General features: G+C 41.1%; 1 protein-coding gene across 3 annotated transcripts in view; it reads left to right on the top strand.

The window, feature by feature from the left end:
• The window catches only part of LOC112113623 (arylsulfatase D-like), a 56,219-nt gene that overhangs the window by 16,175 nt on the left and 27,301 nt on the right, over positions 1-12,743 (top strand). For 2 of the 3 annotated variants that reach the window (XM_026650494.1, XM_026650496.1), the window contains exons 7-11: positions 2,342-2,478; positions 3,426-3,560; positions 9,364-9,526; positions 9,844-9,965; positions 10,402-10,746. In XM_026650494.1, the coding sequence (XP_026506279.1) occupies positions 2,342-2,478; positions 3,426-3,560; positions 9,364-9,526; positions 9,844-9,965; positions 10,402-10,746 (902 nt within the window). Of the gene's footprint in view, positions 1-2,341; positions 2,479-3,425; positions 3,561-9,363; positions 9,527-9,843; positions 9,966-10,401 lie in introns of all 3 variants that reach the window. The other variant, XM_024209977.3, reaches the window with a different exon arrangement.

Here is a 12,743-nt window from a genome sequence, read left to right as displayed (position 1 = left end):
AAGCACCTGCCCACCGCATTCAGTGTCCCATCTCTAGTCAGGGCTATCTCTGAGGTTTCAGAGGAAGGAGACAAAATATACACACACACACACTGGGGTGGGGGCGGGGGGGATTCCCTCCCTGACCCTTACTGGTAAGCAGTTGAAGCCCTGAGGCATGAGATTTTAGGAACATAAGACACAGATTAAAAGGGACCTCCGGGCTGTCAAGGCCAGTCCACCACCACCACAGGCTACCCAGTCATGCAATCCTATTCATAAATGTGTCCATCTCTTTCTTAAAACTGATTAGGTTATTGCTTCTTCAACTTCAATTGGGAGGCTGGCTCAAAACTTTACTCTTCTAATAGTTAGAAACCTTCTTCTAATTTCCAGCCTGAATTTATTCATAGCCAGTTTTTATCCATTTGTTCTTGTGCCAACATTTTCCTTTGAAGTTAAGGCTGCCTGAAGGTTTTCCTTATAATTTACTGTTTTCAGGAACTCTTAACTTTTCAAAATTTTCAACTTCTGGACAGAAAATTTCCAGGCTCTGTTTATAAAATTGCTTTTTGTCCTCATGAGACCAGACTATTTTAAATGATTGCAGCTCACCTCAGCTACTGATCTATATTGGTGCTTCATTACGTTCCTCCTTTTCTCTCTGTCCCAGCAATGAACTGGGGTCCTAAAATAGTCAGGCAGCAAACTAGGGCCAGGTTCTCACCTGGTATAAATTGGCCTAACTCTCTGGACTTCAGCTGATTTACACCAGCAAAGAATCTGGCCTCCAAAATGGAACCTCTCTACTTGTGAATAGAAGACAAAGGGAAATATTTTAAATATTCAAAAATTAATGTAATTTTGTAATCACTGGGTTTAATTTCTGTACCCAGAAAGATAATGGAGCAAATAATAAAGCAAAACATCTAGAAGATAATAATGTGATAAGTAACAGTCAGCATGGATTTGTCAAGAACAAATCATGTCAAACTAACCTGCTAGCTTTCTTGGCAAGGTAAAAAGCCTTGTGGATGGGACGAAGCGGCAGACGTGGTATATCTTGACTTTAGTAAGGCTTTTGATACTGTCTCGCATGACTTTCTCATAAACAAACTAGGGAAATACAACCTATCTGGAGCTACCATAAGGTGGGTGCATAACTTTTTGGAAGACCTTTCCCAGAGAGTAGTTATCAGTGGTTCACAGTCATGCTGAAAGTGCATAACGAGTGGGATCCCGGCAGGGATCAGTTCTGGGTCTGGTTCTGTTCAATATCTTCATCAATGATTTAGATAATGGCATAGAGAGTACACTTATAAAGCTTGCGGATGATATCAAGCTGGGTGGGGTTGCAAGTCTCTTGGAGGATAGGATTAAAATTCAAAATGATCTGGACATTGTCTGAAGTAAATAGGATGAAATTCAATAAGGACAAATGCAAAGTACTCCATTTAGGAAGGAACAACCAGTTGCACACATACAAAATGGGAAATGATTGCCTAGGAAGGGAGTACTGTGGAAAGGGATGTAGGGATTAAAGTGGATCACAAGCTAAATATGAGTGAACAGTGTAACACTTGCAAAAAAAAAAAAAGCAAACATAATTCTGGGATGCATTATCAGGAGTGTTGTAAACAAGACACAAGAAGGTATTCTTCCACTCTACTCTGCACTGATTAGGCCTCAACTGGAGTATTGTGCCCTGTTCTGGGCACTACATTTCAGGAAAGATGTGGACAAATTGAGAAAGTCCAGAAAAGAACAACAAAAATGATTAAAGGTCTAGAAAACATGACTTGTAAGGGAAGATTGAAAAAATTGGGTTTGTTTAGTCTGGAAAAAGACAGAGGGGAGACATAACAGTTTTCAGGTACATAAAAGGTTGTTACAAGGAGGAGGGAGAGAAATTGTTCTTCCTAACGTCTGAGGATAGGACAAGAAGCAAGGGGCTTAAATTGAAGCAAGAGCAGTTTAGGTTGGACATCAGGAAAAACTTCCTAACTGTCAGGGTGGTTAAGCATTGGAATAAATTGCCTAGGGAGGTTGTGGAATCTCCATCATTGGAGATTTTTAAGAGCAGGTTAGACAAACACCTGTCAGGGATGGGCTAGATAATACTAAGTCCTGCCATGATTGCAAGGGACTGGACTAGATGACCTCTCAAGGTCCTTTTCAGTCTATGATTCTATGATTTCACAGAAACTAACCGCATAAGCATCTAGTTACTGGAACATAAGCACATATTAATATCACAGATTACCTTCACAAAAGAGTTATGACTTCAATTTTAAAAAAGCGAAGTATGTGTATAAAGTAAGGTACTTCTTTGCAAGGAAATGACAGATTAATTCTTTTAAAGAAACAAGCATGGGCCGTTCCTCCTCTTTGTTTCCTTTCTACATGTCCACACACCCCTCATCACCACGGAGTTGTTTCTTGGGAAGAGCAGGCATGGCTTATATGGAGATAATGTAGAGGAGATGGACTGGATGGTGGGTAAGTCGATTTAACAAATGATACTTGCTCTAACAACCTAACACACAATTAAAATGCTCACAACATTCATAAAGGAGAGTCATTGTTTCTGATTACTCACTGAGGTAGTCTGCTGCTGAGGGCTCATCTACACAAACCATTACTGTGCGGTAAGATGGGGTGTGTAAATGTACAGCTCTCCACAGGGCAGTTGTCTGTAGAGTGACCAGACAAGTGTGAAAAATCGGGAGAGGGGTGGGGGGTAATAGGAGCCTATATAAGAAAAAGACCCCAAAACCGGGACTGTCCCTATAAAATCGGGACATCTGGTCACCCTAGTTGTCTGTGCTGATCCGGCTGCTATGCACTAACCATTGCCTAGTGCATCTGGGAATCTGACCCATGCTGGCTATGGACTGTCTATTGACATAGTCTTGATTCAAACTGCAATATGTCAGTGCAGCCTAGGGAATGTTCAGTGCATAGCAGCAGGGTCCACACAGATAGATAATGCATGGCATACTGGAGAGCTGTAGATTTACACCTCTGCTAGCCACACAGTCAGTGTTTGTGTAGGTGTGCCCTCGAATTGTAAGGTCTCCAAGACAGGGACCATCTTTTTGCTCTGTGTTTGTCCTGCACCTACCACAACAGAGTCCTGATCCATGACTAGGATTCATAGGCACTACCACAATACTACTACTAATAATAATAATAATGGGCTAATGGTACATTATACTTTTCCTTTGCATTTAAAAATTGTCACTGAAATCACAAGCAAAGGTTCAGATCTCACAAACACTTCAGTACATGCTTATCTTTATCTGTGCAAGTAGTCCACTTGAGTCTACTCACATCCTTAAAGTTAAATGTGTGCATATTTGTAGAACTGAAGCCAAAATTTGTTTTACTAGCCCTAGCTCTACTTTTGTTTCTTGGTACATTCTTATCACTATTTTTATTTACAGGCAGGGTCCTGGATGCTATTGATAAAAAAGGTTTGAAAAATACCACACTCACGTACTTTGCCTCTGACCATGGTGGGTTTTTGGAAGCTCAAGAAGGAAAAGCCCAATTAGGTGGTTGGAATGGAATATACAAAGGTGAGGATTGTTACCCAGAGTGAATTTCTTAAAAATGCAAATTGTCTTCCTGATATAATTAACAGAGTATTTAATGGTACCATAGGAGCAAGTAAGTAATCAAATCATATTTATTAAAATAGCATTTTAGCAATAGGCCATAATGCATAGCAAATGAAGGCGTATTGTAAAATCAACAGCGCTCAGTAAAACAGATACAAATTTTAAAAATTCAAAAACTGACATCCTGTTGTCTGCAAATATTTCCTGCTCTAAAATTAAGTAAAGATTTCACATCCTTGCCTGCAGTCCTAGCCAGGTCAAGTTCTGAGAAGCCCAAGGAATGGAGAGAACAACGGACTTGCAAAAGCCAGGGGAACTTTAGGGTATGTGTCTTGTTAAGCTGTTCCTCCAGACATAGCCTTGGAAGACACTGTAGATTCATATGCTGAACACATAGCCAATAATTAATGCAAAGGCACCAAGCCCTAGTTGAAATTGTACAATCTATGTAAAGCAGATGGTTGGTAATTTGGGAAATGGAGCACTCTCCTTAAAACTTTTTTTGCACAACCTCTAACACGCTAAAGGTTTTCCAGCTCCAAATGTCCACACCATATAATATTTGGGCATGGACTTTATCCCTGAAAACTCTAAAAGCCAGAATGATTAAATTATCCCTGTGGACCTATGTAAAAGAAAGCACCAGTTGCATAGAACTTAAGGCTTTCTTCTTTACCTCTTCTATAGATTTATCCCATTAGCCATTATATGTAAAACAAATACCCAAAAAGGTTTCAATGATCCTATTCAATATAATAGCCCTCTATCCATTTAAGAAGCTTCGGTCTGTGGCCAAAGGAAATTACTTTAGCTTTCTGGGTCAAATTTGTTTGATTTGGAGCTCCCTTTTGTGGTCAGGTACTCCTGCTGGCAAAAAGAGCTAAAATCCTTTAACATTCGCATTAAGCCCGGAAGTATATGAGGCAGCAAAATCATGGCATCTGCATAAAGAAAGGCCAATGTAAATTGGTGCAAACCTCAGGGAGGGAAACACTATTTTAGTCACTTCTAAAATCACCACAACTTCATTAGTGTAAACATGAGCTATGAAAGGGGCCAATAAACAGCTCTGGTGGGCTCCCTTTGTGATGTAGATAGGGTCAGTCAGCTCACCTCGTTGCCATCTCCTACCTTTTGCCACCATTTGGCTATAAAGGTCTCTCAGGGGAGAGCGTAGCCGAAGAGCTATGACAGCGCTCACAAGTTTATCCCAGAGATGACCTCTATCAATGGAGTCAAAAGCCAATTTCAGGTCAACAAGGACCACAAAAAAATCCCCTCCCCCTTTGGGGGGGAGCAATATTTATGAATTAAATGAATAAGGGTATGTGACGGGGTGTCCACCCCACAATTAACTGCCCAGGCTGCACCTGGAGAAGGATACAGGGAGCAGGGATTTAATTAGAAGAGGCTCAGCTGGGCAGGAAGAGGCAGGGGCTATCTATGCCAGGAAGCTAGCAACAGAAGGGGCTGGAAGGAAGGAGTCTCCAGTCACTCCCTGGGAGAAGAGACATATGTCTGGGGCTGGAGGCAAGAAGCCTACAGTTACTCCATGGGAGGAGAGAGTGTAGCTTGGCAAGCCCAGAGAAGGGGGAGAGCCAAAGAGGTAGGCAAAGTTCAGGGGAAAAGCAGCAAGGTTTGGAATAGGTCAAACCTTGCCTGCTAGTGAGAGGGCCCCTGAGCAGGGACCTGGAATAGAGGGAACGTCCAGGTCCCCCTACCAGCTGCTGATGAAGTGGCACTGGTGGGGCACTGCTTGAGCTTGTTTGTGAAGAGAGACTTTCCAGCCCTGGAAGGGGGAAACACATATGGTGACTCGGCTGGAGGGTTCAGTCATGAAAAGGAAGCTGAGGTTCCTGAAATAAGAGGGGTGTACGGGGTGAGAGAACAATGGGAGAGACACTTCCAGGGAGGGCACAATGGCTGGCCAAAGCTAATCCCCAGGATGGCCAGCAGGAGACGCCACTAGCGGTGAGTGCACCCCATGACAGGGCAAAATAGTTTTCAATGATAGAGCAGCCATTTCTGAAACCAGCTTGTTTCTCAGCAAATAAATTACAACTTTCTACCTAAACCTTTAATATCCACAGGAGATCTCTAGTATAGTTTAAAAATCACATGTAAAAGGCTAATTGGTTGGTAATTCGCAGGCTCATTGCTTTCACCTTTTTTGTAAAGAAGAACAATATAACTGATGGACCAACATGGAGAGCAGAAATTTCTGTATTATTTATATTAGTAAATAATTTACTAACACAGGGGTCAGGGCCCACAAATTTATACTGTCCTTATAAACCTGTGTTGTGATAACATCCTCTCTAGGAGCTTTGTTATGATATTGTTGGTTTATCAAAATTGTAACTTACCTGGAGATTGGAAGCCATTCTGGAAAAGAACAAAGGTTTGGAGATATGGGCTTCAATATTAACTTTAATCTTGTCATAACCCATTGCCACCAACTTCCAAAATAGAATATAGTCCAACAGGTTTTTCTTCTGTGACCTGGTCACTTATTTTGTTAAAAGGAACAGAAATTCTTCCTGGTTGTACATTCATAGACTGTTTTCCTTTGACTTTTTCTATTGAATGGCCTCTGTCTAAGAAGAGCTCTCATACGCCAGACTTTCTTAGCCATGCACTAGTCTTTAAACTCCCCTCCACTCTCTCTTGCGAACCTAAACTGGAGAGCCTTTTTACCTTTTAAAATGTGTCTTCTGGGTAGAAAATAAAACACTGATCGTTCTAGTAATACACGTATGTGGTACTGCAAATTGGCATGTGACTCTATCTTTTCCCTAATTTTTTTTTAAATAGGGCCACTGACAAATAATACTTAGAATTTCTACCCCCTTAAATCAGGGGTACTTTCATTTAGACTGGGTTGAAAAGATGAAGCAAATCAAAAGACTTCTTACTAACCTAAGAGGTATAGGAGGGGTAGCAGGAATATTTGGAAGTTGTCACCACCAGGCTTCTTGTGATGGTCATAGGTCTCACACCAGGGCCATCAAGCTATTCTAGAACAGAGCTGCTGCTAAACACTCTACTCAAATTAACAGCTAATAATGAAGGAGCCTCAGGGAAAATGCTTCCTTTAGAATTTCTGGAGTCATAAATCCCCAGCATAATCTTGAGATCAAAGAAAGATTCTTTGATTTCTGAAATATCTTTAAATATTAAAAGGGGAACAAAGAGAGCCCAGGCAATTATAGACCAGTCAGCCTAATGTCAATAGCTGGAAAGATACTGGAACAAATTATTAAACAGTCAGTTTAAGTTTAACCCACCAGTTTGTGCCAGCTTTGGCTTTGGTACCTCCCTATACTTTCCCATATCTCATTTTAAATTCAAGATTCCAAGTGCTGATGAGCCAGGAAAGTACTCTCTAACTGTACTTGGTACAAAGTAGTCATGCATCTTTGCTTTGGCAAGTTTCTATTTTCTAATGCCAAAGCTGACTTCAGGTTTGCAAAGTGCTGTGGGACAATTGGCGTGGGTGGGCAGAATTGTGAGACGAGCATAATACATTAAGGTAACATAACTTCCCAACACCCATGTGAGTTACATTAATACCATGCACATAATATCTATGAATGTGGTGTATACTATGCCTAGCATATATGTATTGGCTAGTACAGTTGAATCATCCAGCACAAAGGGGGGGAGGGACTTCTCCTCTAGCAGCACCTATTAGGCTTCTCTACTCGCTGCTGCTGGAACCACTGCTCCACCTCTCCACTGCCCTCTGCACCTGCCTGGTCTTGGTACCTCAATGGCTGATCACTCCACTACTGTAGCCTATAGGATTAACCTGCTTGCTTGCATATATATATATCTTTTCTTATAGTTTAAGTATTTGGTTTATTGTAATAGGTTTATAGATTTATATTAAAGTAAGTTTGGCTGTAATGCAAGAGACCTACAGGCCATATCCTGTATGTTAAACTAAGGCAAAGTTTGCACATCTATATTAAGACCTTTTACCCAGAAAAGTAAAGTTGACCTATACCTTGTTACCTAAATAGATAAGTACCCATGCCTATGTCTATTACCTTTTATCTAGACCAATAGACAATGGAGAATGGCATGGGGGGTTTTCAATGTTGTACCCACAGACTTAGCAGGTACCACAAGGGAACTTATGTGCGTATGTACATGTCATCAATATGCACAAACATACTAGCCTATGGAGTAAGCGTACCCTAACATTTTGTGGTTGAGGAATGAAATTTGGGCATAGGAGGAAGGATTTCCGGCACTTGTGCCTATAAAAGAGGTGATTCTCCTCGCTAGAGCACTCCTCTCTATTATTCTGACTTACTTCCTCCACTGTCTCTATCTATTCTATCTATCTACGATGAGTGCTAATATTAGTAGGCTGTACTTATTCTTCTTAAACTTTAAGTTTCAAAGAAACTAGGCTAAGCTTGGTTTCCCTAAGTTTTATTCTTAGTTTGTTTATTAGGTTTTGATTTTAAGTTTAAGTTAGTCAAGTAATTTAGTTTTGATAGCTCTTAGCATTAGATTTTTCTAAGCACTGCATCCCTCACTCAAGAATTGAGAAACCTGAACTGCAAGGCTGGTCCTGTGTCTCTTACCACCAGGTTATCAAGGAAGGGTGTGAGTATATTAACCAAAGCTTTGTTGCATATAATACTATATTATCATATGTATCTTTCGAATAGCAGTAATGCAATTGTAACTTTGTAAAGTTATTTCACCATTTACTTACTATTATTGATTTTAATAAAAAGTCTTTAAGGCTATATCTGTGTCAGTGTGAGCTTCCTGTCAGACCCCCGAGGGTCCTTTATAAATTCTGTGGAGCCTGATTTGGGACAAGAAATTTTATCTTCTGATCAAACAGATTGGCGAGCCTAAAACCCATACTATTAATATTAATTATTAACTATTATTGATATTGACTAATTAATTAAAATAAAAAATAAATGATAAATTAAATTAATATTATTAACACACCCTAAATCAGGCTACACTACTCAAGTAATTAATCAAAGTTAGACTGCTCAAAATACTAGGGGTATAAGAAGATTTTAATACACCTCTACTCCGATATAATGCGACCCGATATAACACGAATTCGGATATAACGTGGTAAAGCAGCGCTCTGGGGGGTGGGGTGGGATCTGCACACTCCGGCAGATCAAAGCAAGATCAATACAATGCGGTTTCACCTATAACGCGGTAAGATTTTTTGGCTCCCGAGGACAGCGTTATATCGGGATAGAGGTGTATTGTGAAAGGAATTGATAAAGCTGCATCTATTTTCCTATGTTATTAAAATGTTCCAAAAAGAATTCCAGGAGATACACTAGTACATAGGCAACTACGTGATTAGATGGAATACTTTAATTCAGAAGTCCTCAAACTGGTGCTTCATGAAGGACTGGCTGGTCACATGCTAAATTGCATTAAAAACTGCTAAAACACATTAAATACTCTTACAATATTAAACAGTTGCTATAGTTTTAACAGGGTGTTATGTGATTGTGAATGGAAGGTGATCCATTGAATTGTAAATGGGAAGGGAGGCATCAATGTGACCATCTACGTAGTAAAATGTGATCCATCCTATGGTCCAGTGTGGCAATTCTCTTGTCTGTAAAACAAAGGGGAATCCGTAGATGGGTAAGCTACTGAGGGGGCAGCTGAAGAAAATCCATTTTCATGGGATTGAAACAACTAAATTTACACTTCATGTTTCTAAAATATCTTCTATTGCCTTGTTATTTAAAAATAGGTGGAAAAGGCATGGGAGGCTGGGAAGGAGGGATCCGTGTGCCAGGGATATTTAGATGGCCGGGAGTGTTACCTGCAGACACAGTTATCGATGAACCTACAAGTCTTATGGACATTTACCCTACGGTGGCTTACCTGGCTGGAGGGATAGTGCCCCAGGACAGGTACAGAAATTGTAAAACATATTCAGTCCTTTAAATTTCCAATATGGAATCTTTTTTGAAAACGATCCTAATGTTAGATCTCAATATTGGATGTTTATCATGTGATTTCCAGATCCCTAAGCTGAATATAGTTCATATAAATCTTTTACATGTTTGAGATTCACCCCGTTCTCATAAATGTTCCTTGTTCCAAAAGTAAGTTTTCAATTGTGCTTTCAATTGCAAGTGTTTTAAATTGCAATGGCAGTCGAGTACAGAACTTGTTATCCTGCAGCTCAATGCAGTTTGGTGACTGCCATTCTCTCCATCAACATTAGGGTGATCGATGGGCGGAACCTAATGCCTTTACTGCAGGGGTCCATTCAGCACTCAGAGCATGAGTTCCTGTTTCACTACTGTGGCATGTATTTACATGCAGTACGGTGGCACCAAAAGGACAGTGAGTATAACGGTTCTTCCAAAAACAATGATGGCTTTGCAACAAGCCTGGGATAGGAGACAGTATGTAGTTGTGCCAGCTAGGAACGGTGCAGGTACCCATAGAGCAGTAATAATTTGCTGTTGTCCTGCATGTATATTTTGATATACACGCTACGGGCACAGGTATGCTGACTAGAATATTGGGTGCAGAACCAAGGTTCTCCCTGCTCAGTTGCTCTGGGAGGGGTAGTATTGGGTTAATCCTGTTTGGATGGACCCAAAGTCTGACTACCCCATCCAGCAGTATGAAGGCAAAACTTGGCACCTTGTGTTACAAATTAAAAACTTTACTTGTTAAGTTCTGAAAATATGTTCAGTGCTGAAAGATCTTTCACACTTCTAATGACATTTTATGTCCATCTGTATCATCTTACATCTGGTTTCTCTCCTACCAGGTGGTGCACTGTGGAAGGCTCATTATGTGACTCCAATATTCCAGCCTGAGGGTGCTGGAGCATGTTATGGAAGAAGAGTTTGCCCATGTTTTGGGGAAGGTGTAACCCATCATAACCCTCCTTTACTCTTTGATCTCTCCAGAGACTGTTCCGAGGCCAAACCTCTATCATCTCCCACTGAGCCCCTGTTTGACACAGTAATAAGCAGAATAGAAAGAGCTGTTCAGGAGCATCGACAGACACTGACTCCAGTCCCACAACAGCTCTCGTTGTACAACATTATGTGGAAGCCCTGGCTACAGCCATGCTGTGGGACATTCCCGTTTTGCTGGTGTGATAAAGAAGGTGACAGTGCCCACCCTGCTCTGTAAAGAAAATATATCGAAGGTTAACTGTATGAAAAGCTTTAAAATCAAGTGTCTTTTTTGAGCAAATGGATTCTCTTTTTGTTGATTTAGGATTACACAGTTGGCTAGCTGTATGAAATAGGGTTTAGTGAAGGCCATTTCATGAATCAAGATTCCAATCTAGATGGACCAAATTAATATGTTCCAGTATGGCAAGTCTTAGGAGTATCTATCCACGGCTGAAGACATAGCTCAGATACATTGCAGTGTGCCAAAATTAAAGGTGCTGTAGTAACCATAACTCTGAATCTCTTGAAATTTGTGGATATAGGTTCACTAGCTCAGCATCATTTTTATACTGAATTTCTATGCAAGGATGTACTACCAACATTCTAGCAAAGGGCTGCCTACAATGTTTCAGCCCAGTTGGTCATATATAAGACACGTCCTGTGTAAAATACTTCCCCGCCCCCAAAATAATTTCCCTTGATACCCCATGGGAGAAGAATCCCTTAGTCCTCCCCTAGCTCCTCATAGAGGCTCCTCTAGGTGATTCTTCTATCTTGCAGCTAGTTCTTCTAGAAGCAGTGGTGATGGCAGATATATCCTCTGGCTATGCAGTAGCTGCTTGGTTGAGGGATTAGCTCTCCCATGGAGATCATTTGGGGAATGGTTCTCCTTTGGTTCTTAAAGAGGACAGGCCTCTCCTGGCTGATGGCAATCTCCCCTAACTGGTCTGGGGCTGTCAGTCCGGTCCCTAATGCATTCCTTAGAGCATGGTGGAGGATGCAAGAGGGAAGGAAGCTCCCTTTTCAGCAGCTTCCAGAGGAATGGGTGGCATACCTGGCATGCCTGAGTGAGCAACAGTCAGCACCAGACTCAACCCTAGTGGAGGCTGAAAATTGTAATATGCATAGCCAGTCTTAGTACTGTGATAGAGGGCTGTAAAAGTTATTCTAGCCACCACACCGCAGTGATAACTGATTCCTGCTGTCAAGTAACAATAAAAATAATAAGGACTGAGATCCTCCCCTCTTACTGAAAAGCCCATGGGAGGGCTCAGAAGGAGGGAATCCCTATGAGGATCCCCTAACGTGAATCGCCCCACATCATTTAGACCAGCTCTGACCCCCACTCCCATCCCTGGCAGCACATCTCCATGGAAGCTATACTAACAAAGCTATCTCCTGGACACGACTGCCCACATGATGGTGGAGGGGGCAGGGCTGTGCAGAAAAGATAATATCTTAAGGCTGCATTGTTTTGCTGATTAATTTATATGGGGCCAAAGGGAGTGACTATGTGGATCCTACCCACTTCTTCTCATAGACTACCCAGACTCCTCCACCTTCCCCTTGGATATGTTTGATTTGGCTATATATAAACTATGTATATAAACTATTAACAACGCTAAGACTCCGCTAACCTATGAATTACTAGATGGAAACTTTCTCTTGCTTGTTTGGAGCATGTCTGAGCTGCTTTCTTAGCTTTTTCCTGGCTTCTTTTTTTGATTGGCTTCTACTTATTAGAGCCAAGATTTTTAATGGTATTTAGCTATTGCTGCCTTCAGCATTGTAACATATAACTGATTTAGGAGCCTAACTCTCATTTTCTAAAGGGATTTAGGCACTTTGGAGTCAAAATTCCATTCATACCTAAATTGCTTTTAAACTTCCAAACCTAAGCGCTTCATTTGATCCTTTCTGCATTGCCTGATTTCTGCACTTTGCTGAGATATCTTGTATTAATATCCACGTTGGCCCTCTAAACCTATTATGGACTCCCAAAAATATATCACAGCTGAGAATGTGTCCCCAGACCTAAACTTTGAGTAGAAGCAGCGGAACAATCTCACCATTCCTGAATTCTGATCTTCACCCCACCTGATTATTAGTGGCCATGCCAAGTCTGACTCATCACCTGGGCTGTGTCAGATCCTACTCCGCCCATATTTCCTTTAAAAAGTTCTTATTTAGGGTGCATTGCAGTAAT

This window comes from Terrapene carolina, unplaced genomic scaffold (genome assembly GCF_002925995.2).
Source record: "Terrapene carolina triunguis isolate 2854851 unplaced genomic scaffold, T_m_triunguis-2.0 Scaffold25, whole genome shotgun sequence".
Classification (NCBI taxonomy): Eukaryota; Metazoa; Chordata; order Testudines; family Emydidae; genus Terrapene; species Terrapene triunguis.
This window is presented reverse-complemented; position numbering and strand designations above follow the sequence as displayed.